Source organism: Ammodytes marinus (genome assembly GCF_949987685.1).
Source record: "Ammodytes marinus genome assembly, chromosome: 22".
Taxonomy (NCBI): Eukaryota; Metazoa; Chordata; class Actinopteri; order Uranoscopiformes; family Ammodytidae; genus Ammodytes; species Ammodytes marinus.
Window position 1 is genome coordinate 8,623,139 of NC_137226.1, and position 20,332 is coordinate 8,643,470.

At 44.0% G+C, this 20,332-nt stretch overlaps 1 protein-coding gene across 2 annotated transcripts in view; it reads right to left on the reverse strand.

The window, feature by feature from the left end:
* Positions 1–14,725, reverse strand: part of sema3aa (sema domain, immunoglobulin domain (Ig), short basic domain, secreted, (semaphorin) 3Aa) — a 33,577-nt gene extending 18,852 nt beyond the window's left edge. For both annotated transcript variants that reach the window (XM_080051136.1, XM_080051135.1), the window contains exons 1-2: positions 14,095–14,725; positions 77–237 (exon numbers count right to left, since the gene is read on the reverse strand). In XM_080051136.1, the coding sequence (XP_079907262.1) occupies positions 77–237; positions 14,095–14,200 (267 nt within the window). In that variant the 5' untranslated portion in view covers positions 14,201–14,725. The remainder of the gene's footprint in view (positions 1–76; positions 238–14,094) is intronic.
* Positions 14,726–20,332: the final 5,607 nt, after the last annotated feature.

The window sequence follows — 20,332 nt, forward strand, 5'->3', positions numbered from 1 at the left end:
TTGCATTCAACTTTCAAACTATTACCCAAACTGTAACCAAATTAAAGTTGATTCCCCTGGAAGTTTTTTTTTATACCTGTTTGTGCTCTCTGTTGATGTTAACGAGGTCGAATGAGAAGACGTGGTCCTCGGCTCCGACCAATAGCCTCCCTCGCTCCTCATCCAATAGGAACGTGTCGTAGCTCGAGCTGTTGGCCAAGCCATTGAAGGTGACCAGGTTACTGGACTCTAACATCTCTGCAGGGGAGAAGGAGAGAAAAAATAGTTGGTGTTGATCATGTGTGGGACAATGTATTAGGATGGTTAACAAAAGACTAGTAGATCTACAAAGAAACAGCTTCACAACATTAATAAAATACAGCATCTCCCAAGTTTTCATTTTACATAACACTCAACACTCAATGTTTTCCACTTTATAATAATGTCAAAAATGGGTTTAATATTAGTGCTATCCAAAACATTAATTGCTTCTCCACGCTCCCATTTGCATACACTTATAGACAGAGCGCATGTCAGACAGTCAGTCAGGTATAGCGTGAGACATTTGTGAAGTGAACACAGCATGTCCCAATCAGGGACGCAGTTCAGACTGTTCAGCCGAGTGATTGGTTGAATAATTCATATGGAGTCAAGGCTAGGGGGACAAACTGCATGTAGGTAAGTATATGCGTGTGTGTGTGTGTGTGTGTGTGTGTGTGTGTGTGTGTGCGTGCGTGCGTGCGTGCGTGCGTGCGTGCGTGCGTGCGTGTGTGTGTGTGTGAGGGGTGTGTGTGTGTGTGGGGGGGGGGAGGTGATGTAAACGGATTATTATTTAAAAGGATGGGTTTTCTGCGCTGCCTTCCCTTCAGGTGTACACAGTTCTCAAGTACAGTATATGCTAACAATATGCAGCCAAGCTTGATGAATCCCGGGCTGATGTGCAGCCAAACCTCTGACAGTCAGTTAACGTTTAATCTCAGAAGATGAGTTCCAACAACTATGACATGAGACTTTACAATAGCAACAGTGTTATATTAACACAGAGGCACACTCCCTTCCTGACAACAAGTGAACCCCCCTGATTACATTTTGTTTCAGTTCACCTCAAAGGCCAAGGAAGTACAAATAGTAAATGTGCATTGGTTACAGTGTAACCACAGTAAAGTGGATTTATCTATGACTTTAGTCAATCAAGTAGAAATACTTAACGTTCCCTAGTTCCAGCTTTTAAAATCTTAGAATTTGTTTTGTTTTCTAAAATGTTTTATACTTTTTTAAATGTACATATTCATATTTGACTGATTATATTTTTTGATTGTGCGGTTTGAGAAATTGTAGCAGGGCCTTTATAACTGTTTTCAATATTTCGACATTATCAAGTAATAAAATAAAAAAAGATAATCATAAGTTACATTCCTTATTAAAACTGTAGTAAAATCATTACTAATACAACTACTATTACTACTGTATGAAGACTAAATATATTATAATTACTACATATTTCTACCAGGGACAGCCCATGGTGAACAAACGCATATAGACATATCAATCTTTACTTACAATTATAAAGAAAATAATGGAATATCTTCAGCTAATTAAATAGAAGCTCCCACGATTAATGTGCAATTTGTCAATCAAAGGAAACCCATTTTTGCTCAACACTTATATAACAATAACTAGGTCTTCTAACTAAAACAAATAAATATCAATTGCATTAACCTTCTGAACCATCTGTCTCTGGTTTGTCCACTAGAGACATAACATATGCTCTGTATTATATTTGCTCCACAGGTATGGCCTTCTAACACATCAGCCTCACCATCACACACCGTCATCCATCATCATCAGTGTCACCATATAGCATGGACACACACAGCCAGCACACACAATGTAGAAAACCGGCACAGGCACCCACATATGTACACAAACACGAACAGTATATCCTGTATGTTTATATATACAGTATATATACACACACACACACACACACATGCAGACAGTCCGGTGGATTGTGATCTCCCTGCTCTCCCCGCAAAGCTGTGATTGACGTGCTGCTATAGAAGCCATCTGCGCCCACTCGCAGTGTGTAAGATCTTGGACATCTGTGTCTACATAAAAGAGGGGATTGATGGAAAGGAGAGATGGAGGAAGTGGTATGTCAACCAATGCCTGGGTATCGGGTACCAGTGGGGTGGACGAACGACTGCGAGAGGGGAGCGGTCGTCACCTAATAAAGACGGTCGCAGCTCATCTGCGTCAGTTGGATTTCTGGGGTTTTTGAGGGCTAAGGAAATGGAGTGGGTGGGTGGGTGGGTGTGGGGCATGAATGGAGGTCTGTGGATGTGTGTGTGTGTCTGTGGGAGAAATTGTAGTGTACCACAGATGGGTTGAACGTATGTGTGTGCTTCAGTGTGTGTGTGTGTGTGTGTGTGTGTGTTCTGCACAGGCCATTCCACAGTGGTATTCACATTCACACACACTCGTAAGTCTGCTGCCACAGGAAGTGGAGAAAAAAAATGCTACAATACTCATATTACGAAGACCAAAATTGGTAAGAAATAAGTTGAGAAGTTTAAGAGTCATTTTGTTATCGTGTTTTAGAAATTCAGATCGCGGCTTTTACTCTCAGTTTACAAATCAGACGTGACATCGCAGGGTCAGGAAATGAGTTCCAAAGAAGGAAGTTAAGGAAATGCGATTTCCAGGCGAAAGGAACGCCAAAGGAGGTCTTCTTGTGTTTCAAAATGTGAAGTAACGGAAGAAATAAATGGACGTGGCAAAAAGCCAAGGTAGTCATAAAAATCGGAAAGAGCTAAATAAAAAGTTATGCGCCACTGACATAGTTCAAAAAGAATAAAAGGAGGAGGAAATAAATTGCAGACATTTTGGACACGAGGGCAAACAGTCAGAAGCAAATGAACAAACCAGAGGACAAATAACAATATCGTCTGTCTTCCTCTCCCTTAGGAGCGATTTTGACTCAACTCCTTTTTTGACCGCCATCTTTGGCATGATATGTGACAACCTGTATCATCTGCAGAGCAAAGACCCTGGAGCTGAACCCAGGAGGAATGCGGTCCAAAGGGGGCAGCCCCTCCGAGGTCCGTCACGAAAGGTTTGACCCAGATGGGCCAAAAAGTAGAAAAACACACAAGCGCATATTTCAACACGTGGCGATCTCCGACAAAGACAAGGGCACACAAATACACACAGAGGGGCTTTATCTACAGCTGGCGATCTACTGCGGCTTGGAGAATTGGAGGAACAGGGCGTGAGCACCAGAGGACCTCCAACCTAAACACAGACGCGCTCGATTGGAAATGAGAGCGCAGGGCAGATACGGCAAAGCTCATACAAAATAAAGTAGTACAGTTAACATATACACAGGAAGACACACACATACACACACACACACACACACACACACGCACACAGAGGTACAGCAGGTTCAACATGGATTCACTGTGCTCTACTTGAAAATGCAAACAAGTACAGACCCTTAAACTGACATGCATATTATATTCATATTGACCTACATGTTTACACTGCATCACTTATCCCTGAACACACACACAAACACACTAACACACACATACACACACAGTCACACACACCGGCACGCATACTTCTTCACAGACTAAGTTGTAAACCAATCATTATTTCTGCTTATGCAGCATGAACTAGTGGAACAGTGAGCGCACTCAGCAGCTTCCACCTTTAAACACATCCCTGCCCCCCCCCCTCACCTCGACTCATACGTGCACATACACGCTGCATGCTTACCACATGCTAACCACACACAGGTCTGCTTACCCTGAGCACTGGATACACGGACACATTTAAAACACATAAACGTGTGTGTCTGTGTATGCATTCCACTCACTCAACACACACACACACACACACACACACACACACTGATGGCCTACACACATTCTATTTAGTCGGTACTGCCCGCTTCCATCCCACTTTCTCTTGTTACACACATCCTCTCGTCTGCTCTTTTTCACTCACACCTTTTGTCTTTTAGGTTTTGAATCACACACAATCACACACACACACACACACACACACACACACACACACACACACACACACACACACACACACACACACACACACACACAGGCGCATATTCAAACATCCATATACATACTACATGTACATACACACAGATGCAAATAAGCAGACACACTAAATAAATGGTGGCTTTTGCATAGTGTTTACATACGATACAAAGATGGAAGGTTTTAAACACACACACACAAACACACACTTACTGTAGGCCTACACATATACTGTATACACTACACATTTGTCTTCATTTTGATATTCACTCAATGCACCAACCACCTTACACACCATGTGTTTAAAAACAACCCTTGATAATATGAGTAATTCATTACAATAAATTACCATTTGTCCCTCTGCCATACTCCATTATGGAAACATAACCTGGCTTTTGTCTTAGAGAGCCCCGGGGGAGAAAAAAAAAACTGCTACATTCAAAAATTCAAGTGTAATTGTCTGTGGAGCACTCTTCACTCCCCCGTTCTCCAAACAGGCATGCCGTATTAGACGCCTACATGCCACGCAATAGCGGAATAATGAAACGGCGTGAAAGAAAAAGCGACAGGGCATTAAATGATGTTTATCTGAATATGTGTATGCCCCGCTGTGCGAGTGTGTGTTTGAGTGACACGGAGCATAAAAGCCCGACAGAGGAAAAACACTTGACTGAGATTCAACAGATGGATTTTTATTCCATTAAACTAATGCAGCACTTTTCACTGTTTCTCTTGTTCATACACAGTGAGTGTTCTATTTAATATGTGAAGAAACAAAGTTTGAATACATTTTACTGGTCCATTTCTTGTTGTTGACACAGCTTTCTTGTTTCCGCCGCGGTTGGGAGAAGGTGCGTGACTACGGCACTATAGGTGTGTTTCTGTGCCTTGTCAGAGGTCTGGGAGGTGTTAGGCTATAGTGTGTGATGTGACCTGCTTCATTGACAGGCAGGGAGGGGGGGGGGGTTGAAAAGCAAATGGCAGCACGAAAGGGAACTGGCGTGGAGAAATTACACGTGTTTATCTTTTATAATACAAGGCTATAGCTTCAGAAAAACCAAAGACACACACAGTACTATAATATCTCCAGCGGTTTGGGTTTTGGCATGTCAATCCCTCTGTCTTTCCCAAACCCTGCCTTAGTCTGAATGCTTTTTTTTTTTCTCCGTGTGTGGCATGGTGTGCGTTTTTTCTGCTGCGCTCAACGATGGCCTCTGCCACAAAACACAGGTGGCAGAGAGAGAGGAGGGGGGAAGAAAAGGGTGAAACAGCCACACCATTGAAATTTGCTGAGGGGCTTTGCTTAACAAAATGTTCAAATATTATCCTAAGCTCAAGGATATCCACACACATGCCTCAAAAGTTCACCTCGGCTCTCTTTCTCTCTCTCCCTGCCTTTTCTCTCCCTTTTTCTAAGCGCAGTAGCAGGTGTGGGTTGGTTTCCATGGCGACCGTCTGTATAACACGACCTGGGCCATTGGATTTCTCATTCAGGTGCAGCTGAGTGACGGCTTTGACAGGAAGTGTGCTGCCTTACACTCACACACACACAGACACACACACACACACACACACACACAGTGCGGTGAACTACTATTGAGAGGAGCTCCCGTGTGGGCTTTTTTTAATCCAACGTTTGCATGAACAAAAAGCGTGTGCTGGCTGATCATTCCATATTATACATAGGCCTATATTTCCACAACACTGAAATATAAGAGAAGTTTTGCCGTTAGCAACCGTCATGTTTACTTTGCGGAAAGATTGAGTTCTTTGATTCCGGGGTCTGCAAAAACCGCCGTTCCGGTTGAAATGAAAACTTTATTTTTCAATTTTTCAACCAAAGTGACTCACGGCCATATTATAGTCAAGTACTGTATGTTATGGGCCGCTTTAATACCATATTCTGTCATGTGAATATGAGCATGTTCGACCGTAGGACATATATCAGAGGGACTAACAAGGAAAATGTGACCACATCCCAAGCCGCGCCAAATCTATATGAGTAGTCTAAGTATGTGTTGAATTTCAACCACACAGCACCATTCATCCCTCTCTCAACCCAAATGCTAGACTTTACTGGTCACCGCACGACATTCCTCAATTTTCCCCGGAGAGGTGGAGAGAGAAAGAGAGGAAGAGAAGGACACTCAATACAAGCGCACACAGGATACTAGAAGAGTTGACAGAAAGCAACAGAATGAAAATAAACAATATAGACAAAAAAGAAAATTATGAAAATTACTGCAAATGAACCCAGGGACATGAGTGCAAAAGAGAAGGGGAAAAAAAGCATGCATGTAGAGGAGCGGTTGTGTGTGGAACCATTTCATTAGTGTGTGTGTCCCCTCCCGTCACTGGAGAGAGCGGTTTTTCCACCCACAGACCGCCAGAGGCCTGACCATGGCCGCCGCAGAGAGCCCACTAAATACTCACGGTTTTGACTACGGCTGCTCAGCCTCTCTCTGCTGCTTCCTATTACTTTTAAAGGGGAAATGAACACAGATACAGGGGGACACAATTGCACAAGATATACTGAACACATTCGCTTTTGTCTGCAAATCTAGTCCAAACACAAACTTGTTTTGAAATTGCGACATACAGGGAAATTGCGGCACAAGCATGCACACACACGCACGCACGCACACACACACACACACACACACACACACACACACACACACACACACACACACACACACACACACACACACACACACACACACACACACACACACACACACACACACACACACACACACACACACACACACACACACACACACACACACACACACACACACACACACACACAAAGAGACAGAGGGGCAGTGCTATCACTAGGCAGTCATTGTGATGGATGGACTTGGAGAAAGAACCAGGCTGTGGTTAGCGTGGTCATGTCTGGAGCCGCTGCCTGTTAGTGAAATGCATTTGCACTGGAGAATGCTAGTTCATGAGTTATATTAAAGCTATATAACATCAAGATTAATGCTTGTTATGTCCCAATGTGAGAAATGAAAAAATATATATTGGAACGTTCTCATAATCCTGTTCATTACATCTCATGCTGCTTCTGTTATATAGTAAGGCAAAAAAAGGAAGAAATAAGTCCAAGGGAAGAAATCGTTAAGTCTTAAATTACTGAGATTTTAAGCGACTGGTATTTCAAATTGACCTTAAACGTTGACATTAATAAAAACTAAAAAAGGAGTGTTTCAGCTGGGGAGATAAAGAAAAACCCCCTCACAGTGTTTTGGAATTATTATAAATCACTGCACATCCTCGGTGACATCAATCCTGCGCTAAGAAAACCATCACCCACTGGACTTTCTCCACATATTCCACATTTCTGTTTGCCCTCCCCTTTCGTCTGTCGTCCATCATTCCTACAGTCTGTCTGTCTGTCTGTCTGTCTGTCTGTCTGTCTGTCTGTCTGCAGAGATGTCCCCCTCATTTGTAACACGACCCTTTACTCGGACCGAACGGTGCACTCCTTTTTCTCTCTCCATCTGACTGACAAGACTTAGCAGGTGGTGGCGCGGCCGGGACCCCATTCATACCGGCCCTGCTTTAGCAATCTGCACCGCGCTGTTAGTAACCCAAGCCCACGTCCCAAAAACACAGATGCAAAAAGATATGGGGGGATATTTTTTCCCTACGTGCATGTCCCTACAGCGCTTATGTACACACAGACACACAACAACAAAAAAACATTAATCTCTAAGCAAACACGCAACTGCTCCGACGCTACCTCCAATTGTACCACGCGAGCACACATCCAGATCGTTTCTGATGATCGTTTTTTCGTACAAATAAAACTTTCTAAAGCAAATAGCAAACGTAAATACCGCAAGGGAACGTTTAATGAATGTGGGCAAAACACATGGCATTCCAAGACACACACCAAATTGGAAAGCAAAGGGCAGACATGCAATCGAAAAAGGCTATAAAACTCACAAATTATACCAGCTTGTTTTTCAACACGGGCCCAATGACAACATAGTCTAATCGCTCCCCAGGCATTCCTGCATTAGAGTTAGCATTGAATGGGATGAGTTAAGATAGTGTGATGACAAACAATGTTCCACCCCTCTATTACAGTAAATGTGAGTGTAAAAACTACAACGAAAACAGCAGGCGGATTTTTCTGTGACTTGATGAATGGGTTGTTTCTTTTACAAGGGCGTTTGAGTCACTGCGCAATTATCTGCGGGGCAACCAGTGTCAACGCAAACACACACTTCATTAAGCCATCTTTCAACTCTTGGACTTGTGTAATGCCAAACATTGCGGTCAGGTATGTGTGAGTCAGTCAGTGCAAGGAAACGTAATGTATTCGGATGTAACGTGGGGGCAAAGCTAAAAAGCAAGCACTGCAAAACAATGCCTTATACTATTGGAATGTGGCCGTGAGTGAGCAATGATGAGGGTTGTTAAGAGTGTGTATGTGTGTGTGTGTGTGTGTGTGTGTGTTCTTGCATGTGTGTGTGTGTGTTCTTGCATGTGTGTGTGTGTGTGTTTCCATCTCCAAACAGAGTTGAAAAGAAGGATAGCCAGAAGATATCTATCAAGTGAGCTGCAATCAAAGAGACATGAAAAATAGACCAGCAACACACACACACACACACAGTGCCTACTTCAAGACCGTAGTTAAGGGTCTGCGGTGTTGTGGTTCCTTGAGATGCGACTGAGCCGCAAGGAGAGGGAGGAGGGAGGCAGGAAGAAAAGAAACGATGAGAAACGGAGAGAGCAAGAGAGGCAGACGGAGGCAGACATCTCCAAAGTTGGCGCGCTGGGCAAACACCTTATAATTATCTACATCCGCTCTGTCGGCCCGGGCCCGCAGGATGGACCGATACAACAGAGTTTGAGAGAAAAACGGAGAGAAAGAGAGAGAGAGAGATAGAGAATTATTCGCATGTAAAAGAAGGAATAGGCAAAATACCATGATAAATCAAATACACACGCAAACACCCACAAGCATACTAACATTATTATTTTCATATAGCAGGCACGCCCCCCCACCACACACACACACACACACATGGACGCACTCCACACAGACAGGCTTATTATGGGGGCCGAGTCCAGACTGCTTTCGTCGAGTGCGGTTCCACACCAAGTGTCTATTTTGAAGGCTTGTAAGCCGACTTCCAGATTTTGCCCGTCTCCTTTTTTCTCAGTCTCTCGCTCTCTGTCTTTTACTCCTTCAGTTCCACCCATCCAGCCCCAGCGTGGGGCGGCTGCGATGGCATTAAGAGGTCATACAGTAGGCCTAGGCTCCGTAATTACCCACGCCAAACGGTAATTATCGGGTTGTTTAACGAGACCTTTTAAGTTCTCGAGTGCCGCACGCTGGCTCCATCTTTTTTTAAGGGATCACAATAGGGTCAAGTTTTGCAGACTACCCTCTTCCTTCTCCACCCCCCATACTTTCGGAGGGAAGATAAAGGCTGCGTTCCAATACCCATACTTTCTGCTATTTAGTATGGTAGAAAAAAGATGTAGGCTGTGTTAATTCTTGTGGTCAGATTTAGTAAGCTCGACTACATCTGGCCGAGATTTGTAGTTTTGAAATGAGCATTCTTTTTGAGCGATTCTGACTCAGAATCCAGTGCGCAACGGAAGTTACGTCACATCGACGTAGCCTCCGTATGAAAACAACCGGGGATGCGACGGATATTAAAGCAAGAGGCATGATCAAGGCGCTATGTTAAGATGAAATACATAAGTAAACATATCTCCCAATTGTACCATACTGCATGCTAACTAGATTCTTTTTATGGTCAGATGTAGTATGTAGAATAGAAAAAGAAAGAGTATGTGATTTGGAACGCAGCCTCAATGTGTGCTGCACCTGCATTGCGTGACCTTTAGGGGTCAGTGTTCCTCCTAAAGGCCACTTTTGAGTATGAGACAGGGCTGTGTAGGTGGATGGTGTTCGGTAATGTGAATGTTTGCAGGTATGCATTGATCCATGGGAGTGTATCATTGTTTTACCCTTGCTGTTCGTACGGCTGCTGTATTGCAGTGGTGCAGCCAGCAGCAACATTCAATAGTCCCAGTTGTGCAACATTAAAGCACTAGTACTACTATGTTGACACAGTTGCCAAAAGTTTTGTATTTCTAGGTGATGATAATGATTCACTTTTTAGTAGGAAATAAGGCTACCATGCGTATCCTTTAAAAATATTGCAACACATGATTGATTTCTTCAGTTGTTCGTAATAGTCAGCCTCTGAGGACGTGATACTGATTGATAGGCGTACAATTATTGCTAAACAAGATTTTTTTAACTTGGACTTGAGTTTCAGCTTTTGTCTCCCTCTCCTTATGTTACTAGTCAAGGCCAGGAGAGCAGCAAGATCTATTCCAGTCTCAAGGAGAAGAGAAAATCATTAACTCGTGTGATCATAGTTCTGTTTCGCACGTTGAGTTGGATACCCTAAGCTGAATGTCTAACTGACCCTGTGGGGAAATCATTTGCTATATGCACTTGCTGCGCCAGCCGTCCCATGGGAGGTCATTTTATCTACCTGCCACCATTTCTCAGGCGCTCTGCATGTCAAGACTACTCCCTCTCTCTTTCCTCCTGTCCTGTTCCGGCAGCAGTATAGAAAAACAATCAGTCCCTGGAGTGGTGTCATCAGCGACTCGTTTTAGACCAGTCCCGGATGACATTTTGTGGGACCCCCGCTCACGTGCTCTGTGTTTATTTGACTGTCCCAAATCAGAAATCACAGGCCCCTCCTTGTTTCTTGCAGCCGTCCCGCTTCCCCTGGCCTCCACTCTCCTCTCTGTCACTCTCTCTGCTTGTCAGTGCTCAGGAAAAAACAACTACACTCGATTCAGTGCCTGTCATCAGGGTCGACGCTACAAAGTCCAGCTGGCACGTAAAAAAACATGTACACACAATCTTTCATCCCCACTGCCATTACCACACTAAACAGTCACACATAGGAAACAAATCCCACTCCGTTCAGTCTATACTTATTTGCACTGTTTTGCATTTTGCATTGTTTGTAACGTCAATGTTCTTGCAATGTCTCTGCCTTACATGTTTTTGTATGCCAGTCGAGCCTGCCCTGTCAAAGATGAATTTTCAGTTTTTCTTAATGTTATCTTGTATGTTATCTCATCTCATTTTATCATGCACTCAAGGGCCCACAAATTAGCATGGCGCTTGTTTGACTGTCCTTCCCAGGAGGATGCCTCCCTGTCGTTTATTTGACTTAATTACTATACGCCAGCTTCGCGGGAGGAGAGAGGGAATGAGCGACACTTCTGCTGTATGACCAGCCTCCCTTTCTTGTGCGTTGTGTACTTATGTCTGCCAGCTTTGCCTTCATTAAAGGCAAATCTCCACTATGCCTCCATCCCCCTTTATTTGCTACAGTGTGGGCGTTCACTGAGAATGCTCCCCCTGACAGGCATCAAGAGAGCCATCAAACACCTGTGGGCCCGAGACACAAGCGCAGTTACTGGCGAGCGAGTGGCAACACACAAAGACAGTGGCACACGATACACTCTGATGCCTTTACTCCCTATGTTCCCTCACACAAGGGTATTACAAATACTCACACACACACACACACACACACACACACAATGGCAGAATTCAACAGCAGCTTGCGATCACACGTAATTGCAGACACACCGATTCAACACGCACTATAAAAGATACCGATTCATGAGCTCATGTGTGCGTGCGCGGTCACAAGCGCAAAACCAGGTGTCTAATTATATGAGTGCACGCCAGACCTGACACATTCTTGCCTCGCTAAAACACACACACACACACACACACACACACACACACACACACACACATACACAAGCTTGCACACAGAGACACCACTTACAGTCTAAGGGGAGGAAATCACAAGAGAGGGTGTTGAGTCCTCACACCAAGACGTGGCAAGAACATTCAGACACACGCATACACGCAAACAACAAGGCTTTGATGCACTTTTGAGCAATACAAAAATAATAATTGGACGTCCACAAAAGTGAATCGATCGTGACGGGCTACTCTCTCCTCTCAGAAGACATGCTTCTCTTGGTTTGATGACACACAACCATCACTCATGTCAGTCAGTCAATGCATACTTTGATGCTTGACATATCTCTTGTCTCGTATTGTTGTCAGCAACATGTTCACTCGTAAGGCCGAACAGTAAAGAGGACCACAAAAGGGAGGAGAGCTAACAGTATATATATATATATATTCACATTCTTTAAACAGATGGCTGTGTAAAGATGGGTTGACATTTTTCCCATCATGCCTAGAGGCTCCGTCTGGTGTGAACTGACATGATGGAGCCCGGGGGATGAGTGACTTGCAGCAGGTAAGTTCAAGTTTGTGATTCTTTCCAGATTTATTTAGTTCACATGGTCAATGCGTGTCGTCGCCCGCTCAAAATCTCACATCGTAACAAGCCAACAGCACCGAACCACAGAAGATGCCTATTAAATGTTAAGAAATGCACATGGATCTTTATTTTAGATTTAGACAATCGCCTTAAACACTAGGAAGTTGAAAGGGTGATAAAAGGAAATTGCACTATAGCCTACCAAAATTACAACCTACACTCCCATCCGAAGGACAGAGCATGTCATATAGCAGGCCTCTAAACACAAGTTACACCAAACGTCTCGGCTAAAGATAGAAAATGAGTCAGTGTGGAGTGACAACCGTTATGTTCACCTCCTAAAAAGAAAGAAGGAAATTTGATTTTCTCCTCGACTTAAGATTGTGAGAAAGCTTTGGGTGAAATTCAAACACAGAATCGGCCCGTTCATGAATTTTCAGAGGCCATGTTTTACGAGAGACACACAGGACTAAAATAAAAGAATCGTGAGACCACGCTCCCGAGCCGTATACTTTCGGTCATGTTTTAGGACATAGAACCACAATAGCTGACATTAAAAAGCAAAAAAAATAAGCAAATCGAAAGAAAGAAAGAGAACCTTGCCCAAAATATGCCAAAAATGTTGCCAGTTATTTCTAGCTTAGATGAAAAGTCTGCTATTAGAAAGAGCCTGATTTAGTGTAGGGTGTGAGAGAGGAGTCCAGACTGAGACAGAGAGAGAGAGAGAGAGAGAGAGGGAGGGAGAGGGAGGAGGAGAGGAAGAACCGGCGCTCCGCAGTCTCCCCTCAAAATAACACAGAGGGAGAGAGAGAATAACATGTTTGCCGTATACGTCAAAAAACTTACACGTGCACGGTATATAAAAAGACAGGCCGAACTCCCCTCTCATTATTCCCCATGCCCATGCATTCTGCTGCAAATACATTATTTAACGGACACGCATTAAATCAGCTTGCCTATGTAGTTTTCCATTTCACCCACAAAACTCTACAACTGTTGGATCCATTTAGGGCTCGAGTAATGAGAAAGTCGGGTTGGGGGGGGGGGGGACCTGCGCGTGGCCCCCTAAAAGAAAGGCTCTGTGTCATGGTTTTTGGGACAGAAGCCATCAAAACAGAGGCTCCACTGCCTGTTCAGAGCACTTAACAGGGCTGTGCAGTATACTACCAAAAAGGGGGACAGCACAAGCGGGTGGGGGGGCGAATTGGTACAGGGGCCAATATATACATTTAACTCCAGGCAAGAGCCCCCTTTCCTCGGCATATGGAACCAATCTGACTATTTGTAAGAAGAACAGTGAATTCTGAGAGACAGGCAGAGCGAGCGAGCGGACGAATGAGCAGAGAGAGAGAGGGAGAGAGAGAAGGAAGGAGTTAATGGAAGAGAGGAAGACATGAGGGTTAATAAGCAGAGAGTTAGATGCCGCTGCTGTGTGCTGCTGACCAAAGACTGAATGAGAGAGAAACAGGGAGGCGGAATAAAGTCACAGAAATAGAAGAGGGAAAAAAGGATACTCAAAGAATGGATGAAAAGAAAAAGCATGAAAGAGCACCCCACGGGCAAGAAAAAATAATAAAACTAGACGAAGCCAGTCTATGTTAAAAAGCACTTGCAAATGCAGCCCCATGTACTACTGTATCTAGGGCTATCCTGGTGAATGTAAGTATGAAGCTTACCCTTGTACGTCAGCTTTAGCCTGGGTACACTGGGCTTGGGCTCAGCACCTCTTCCCGGCTGGACCGCCCCGCACAGCAGCACTACAATCCCAAACAGGTAATCCATGGTGGGGCTGGGGGCCGCTGCCTGCTGGCCTCCAGACCAGGGGAAGGGAGGGGGGGGGGGCACTCACACCCCCTAACCAGTACCCAGAGATGAGGTGTCTTGGGAGGGTACACCGAGTCTGGAGAGTCCCTCCAAGCAAGCCCTCAAAAGTGGAGGTTCCAGGAATAGGGGGTGGCAAGAGAAAAAGAAAATCCTGGTTGTGGTGTAGAGGGTCTTCTATAGTGTGAGGTGAGTAGTGGGGGGTGCAAGCTCACATGGCTCCCCGTAAAGGAGGCTCCAGGCTATGTAGTCCGTTGGCTTCTTGTCTGTTCTCTCCCCCCTCAGGTGTAGGGCTCTGCTTGGCTTGATGGAGATGAGATAGAGGATAGGTGTAAAAAAAAAAGATATATAAATCAGACCACTTATCCACAATAGTAAGGCTATCCTTTTCTTTCTTTATAGAATTGTTTCTTCTTTTTAGTATCTCTTTCTGTCTTCTTCTCTTTGAGCAGACACGCTCACACGGCAACCCCTCTAATCCTTGTGTGCGGCTCCACCAGACTGCGAGAGAGAGAAGGAGAGAGAGAGCTACACCGTGCACAGGAGGGGAGGGGAGGGAGAGCAGCTGAGAGAGAGAGAGAGAGAAGAGCAAGAGGGGGGCCGGGCGGGATGACTCGAGAGCAACGATTAACCAAATGGATTGGAAGTGTATAGAGGATCACTGGGTTTTTATAGTTTGCTCCCTTCCGGACCTATTTCCTTTTTTTATGTAAGTCATCAATTCTCCATTTCCTTTACTCTAATTTCCCAAAACTCTTGATTTGAAAAGTCCTTAAACAAAGAGCTAATGGGTTTTAATGCCAATGTCAGTGGAATTGTTGTCCTAAAATAAGGATCAGAGAGATACAGCGCTTTTGTCCAAAACATATTCCTCAGTCTGTGTTTTTAAAGTCAGAACCTATATAAAAGAAATAGATAATTAGATTAAGAAAAAAAAAGGTTTGTCTACATGCTGTGTCCTTAACTAACATCCAGAACCAAAACAGCTTTTCTCGATCCAGGAAGACTCTTTTTAATGATTGGCTAAAATTAATTTTGGAGAACCAAGATCTGTCAAATGTCCTCTGTGTTAATTTGTTCACCTTAGCATTATTTGAGGAACACTGAAAGTATGTCCCCCTAAAGGTACAGAGGCCATGTAATTCAATGGTTGGAAAAAAAAGCGGAGGAAGAAGAAGAAAAAAAAAATGCAGAAAGTTTTAAAACTGAAAATGCTCTCTTGACCTTTGAAGCAATTATTTACAGAAATATCTCACTAGAAGCTGCAGGTCTTCTTCAGTACAGCTTGCCCACTTGTCATGGAACTGTAGCCTAGTTATTAAACTTGTATTAAAACAATCTCTTTATTTCCCTCTAAGTGTTTGGGTCCGTGGTGGCGAGGATGTTAACAATGATTTGTTAGATCTTGTTTGAGAAACAGTTCAGGAACATGCACCTTGTTTTTTTTTTTTTACATTGTGTTGTTGGGATTCATGACAGGAGGAATTTATCTTTTACAGCTTACTCATTGTCTGACTTTATGTGCTGCAGCTGTTACAGCACTGGGGCATGAAGTGTGAGCTCATTTGCTTAACAAAAATTCAGGAAATATGCAGAAAATGTACTGTTTTCACAAATAGGAAGTCAGATTACTAGAGGATGTATATGAACCCGGTTGAAGGATCCCCCCCTCATTATCCCTTTATATCCGTATGGATTGTGGATCATATTCTTGATTTATTCAGGGATCTTTGGATTGAAATCCAGGATTTAAGTGGGTTTGGAAGTTATTAAGAAAGCGGACTGGATGACATGGATGAAGAAAAACAGTCGTGGTTCTGGGAAAAGTCAAGAGAAATAAATCAGGACCAGGCAAGACAGTACGACAGTGTCTCATTTCTGTTACAACCATATCATGTGCACACTCCAAGCCTCGCCTTCAACTAAGTAGATTATACATTAGATTACTTACTTAAAAGGTCTCCCTTATAAAAAATACATCATATAATACCCATATTAATTTCTTCCATATGCAAACTATATAGATTAGAAAGTCACAATTTTTTTCCCCCCACAGAAAGTTGAGCTTTTGAGTGTGCTTTTGACATATATCCACATGAAACCTGCCGGTAAAGGGGGAAACACATGCTGGTGGTTAACCTGCATAGTCTGAGACAGATCCTGTATCTGGTTAAGTCATTCACATCAGCAAGGCAGGTCAACAACACTTCCAGGCCCCCTGCCTCCTCCAAAACCATGCAGGTGTGTGTGTGTGTGTGTGTGTGTGTGTGTGTGTGTGTGTGTGTGTGTGTGTGTGTGTGTGTGTGTGAACCTCCTGCTTCCTCTCGGAGAGTGACATAGCAGCAGGGAGGTGATAAAAGCTTTGATAAACAGGGGTGCTGATGTGTCAACTCACACTCCTCAAGATAGTAAAAGAAAACAACCTGAGAATTGGGCTGGTAAAATGCGCATGTGTGTGTGTGAATGTGTGTGTGTGTGCTTGTGATAAGGGTGCCCTCATTTAAGGGCCCCCACTGCTACGTTGTGCTTTGAAACTATTGTTGCTGGATCGGAAAGCCTATCTGATCCGGTAATTTAGATATCCATCAAAGACCAATTTCTCCTGTTTTTAACTTTGATCAACTATACCGACTGTACTTGTGTTTTTTGTGGAATTATTGATATCAATTAAAAATCTGTCTGATCGTTGATTAAAGCTCTTGCTTCTTGTGTCGTCTGACGTTTTAGCCATCTCAACAAGTTCCCAGAGCCGAGCAATTAACTTAGTGAGAACAGTGTTGTTATAACCAATAGAAAGTTGCAATGAACATGACTGTTTTTTTATGTCCATGTCATACATCTTTAATGGAAATAGGACTTATTATTTAATTGAATTATGTATTCATTACAGCCAAATAAATGTGACTAGTGGAACAAGGTATGGCATGTTAAATGCATACATTACCCACAACGCAACTTGACCACCAACACTTCAGGCAAAGATTCAGGTGTATTACACTTGTGGCAATTAATACATCTTCGATCTGCTAGCCGTTTGCTAACTTCTTTCTAACTCTACACAGATTTTTTCAATTTCAAACTTGTTGTCATTAAGTCTTGAGGCAATTGATCATATTTGATGCAGTGCCTCAAAACCTTTTAAAAGAATCTCAGAGATGCATCACAAACAAAAGGTTGTACTAAATGAAGCTTGATGTGTGCCTACATGCATCCATGTCCACCATTGTGCATTCACTACCACAACCGTGGTGTCCACGTCCTCGTATCTCATCACCCCTTTGGCCTCGACAGCCTTTTTAGCTGTTTACCCAAAACAATACGATGTGTGGACAGACGCGAGAGAGCCCCCACTTATCACATTCAGCCGCTCTCTCTCTCCATCGACCTCTGTCTCTCCACCCTGCCCCTCATCAGGCACCTTCCTCCCATTTGTCTGCATTAGCCAAACTAATGGCAGCCTGGGCTACCTGCATCGATCTTCACCCGGTTGGAGTGAGATGTGCTGGAACATGCCTTAATGGGTTGCCCTTTAGGGAGTGCAGCAACAGTGCGACCTATCCACCACGCCGATCTATTTGAGACACCCCTCCGCCCCAGCACCCCGGAGCCGGAGCGGCCCTGAGTAATGACGACTTAATAAATGGTGACATGCCGTTGGCGGTGGAATGAGATGCCCATTGACAAGGAGCTTCCAGAGGCTTTCAGCGCCTGCCGGTAAAAATAGAAGAGGACACGAGACACCTCTGGTTATGAGGACACATCGGACAGGGGAGAGGCATCAAACAGGTCTGTGTGTTTGGCAAGTGTCAATGTGCTGTTACTGATATGACGGTGTATCTTCATCCGGTTGGAATGGGAGTCGCTGTTAATGTTCTCTGTGTATGTGTGTGTATGTGTGTGTGCACTAGAGAAAATGATTAAGGCAACATGACCCCATGATTTCTGTTTCTACAGAGAACATCGGAAATGTCCCACCCTGAACTTTGCACACACACTGCCCCCTTTGAGCTTCAAAAAACGCCAGCTACCAACCACCCTGTTCATATCCTAACTGACCCCATGTTCCTGAGGGCATTGCCACCGCTCTGCGCAGAATAAATAATTACTGTTTCGATATAAATGACACTATGAAGTTCAAGGTATCAACAGTCATCACTTCCTCTGTGGCACAGGAGTTCGTCTTCCTATCCACTTCCACTTCCTGTTCACAAACACCCACTCCTACTCCCTGTAACTGGAGGTCACGCAGCAAGCCCTTAGTCAGCGAATGACATGTCCAGGAAACACCACGGAAGAGGAAAAGGTGGGAGATCTCAGCGTCAGGACAGACGGGTGGAGAAAATGCTAGAGATTGTTTTGTTCTACGGAGCAGCATTTCCGTTTGCGTGCTGATGAACTGCTACCCAAGGCCCCATAGCTGTTTATCTAGTATACCGTTTACAGCAAAGGGACCAGACTAAAGAGTGAGTGGGTTCTTGTGTGTGCACAAGTATGCACACGGTGGGCCGTATCCACGATCCAATGACACCATAAAAGATGCAGCAACAGATGACAAGGAAGGGAAAGTGAAACCGTAAGACATCAACACATACTGTAGGTCGGTTATACCAACGTTGTTTTTTTGCAAAAGGGAGGATAAGAGGAGGCCCCGCACATTTGCTAGTAAAAAACAATAAGGAAGATCACCTAATATATCACCAAAGGTATGTCGCAATTAAACATTTACCTGCGTGAGTAGGTGTGGGAAAAGGGACACAAGAGAAAAAAAAACATCTGTGTAGGCAATCATTATTGTAACTCTGTAAACCTGTTCCGTGTCTGTGAGAGCTATATTCAATGACCTATATCTCACAGTATATGAGGCCAGAAAGTACATCTCCGCCTGGCATGTGAAAGTGTCTGTCAACTCAGGGTTTATAATACTTCCAAAAATCCAGACAAAGAGACCATTTTAGCAGAATGGACAGATCGAGTGTGATAGAACTAAGGTCAGATGGTTACTCAATTAAAGACACACACTTTGACCTCATTCTAAAGTAAAGTATTCAAAGTCACACAAGAAATATTAAATCATCCGTCCAAGTCAAGTGGTGCTGACACCTGTTTTTGCTCTTGCTCTTCTGGCCATACTCTCACTCTTCAAACAAAAGTGGCAGTTGCATTAAAAGCCCATTTTAGAGCTCATTAACAATGCTTCCTCTGCAACAGAAGAGCCTTCAAAACCCCAGCCGAGGGAAATGGGAGGTTTCCCTCCATTTCATCACTACTCAAAAGGTCAGAGGTCGGCCTCCCGCTTTACAATGGGGGTCACGCCACCCCATCGTGTGCATGACGGAGCTCGGGGTAATCTCTCTTAGCGAAAAAATACTTTCCGCCTATGCGTACGTATACACGCAGATCCATGTGTGCACTACCCAGTCTCCGCATCCACTCAAAAGACAAGTGCGGGAATGAAGGAGACAAATAAACAAAACAGTGGAACCACATTGCACCATGGGAGAAAAAAGAAAACACTACCGAGCTGTAACATCTGTCGCAATAAAGGGAGTGATGAAGGGGAAGTAGTTGGGGTGTATTTATTCATTGCTGATACATTTCCATCCATCTTCATGCTGACGGAAGTCTCTCTGCATCGCACAGATGTGTCCGCTCTCTGCTCGTGAGGATGACGGTGGTACAAGGCAGATCAGTAAACCGTTTACAGGAAGCAAAGGAAATTTGACTGAAACGTAACACTGATTCATAAAATGGGATCATTTCCTGTCCGAGAGGGTCGCTGCTGACGTTGGTGTGGGGGAGGAGGACGGGGGAGTTTTTGTTTTATCTGACTCCATCAGCTGGTGTGCACTTGTTGAGCCGTGAGATAACCATGTCCAGGGCAGAGGTGTAATCTATTCTTCTGTAGTCAATTATAATAATATGCACGATATGAGACCAACCAAAGCTTTTCAGATCAGAATCCGAGCAGCTGAACAACAAGTTACGAAATGTTACAAAAAAAATGACTTGGCGAGATCCAACTCTGGGGATGATGAAAGACTTCAAACTCATTTTGAGTCGAAAGGAGGCTCATCATGAGGCCCCACTGAAGCG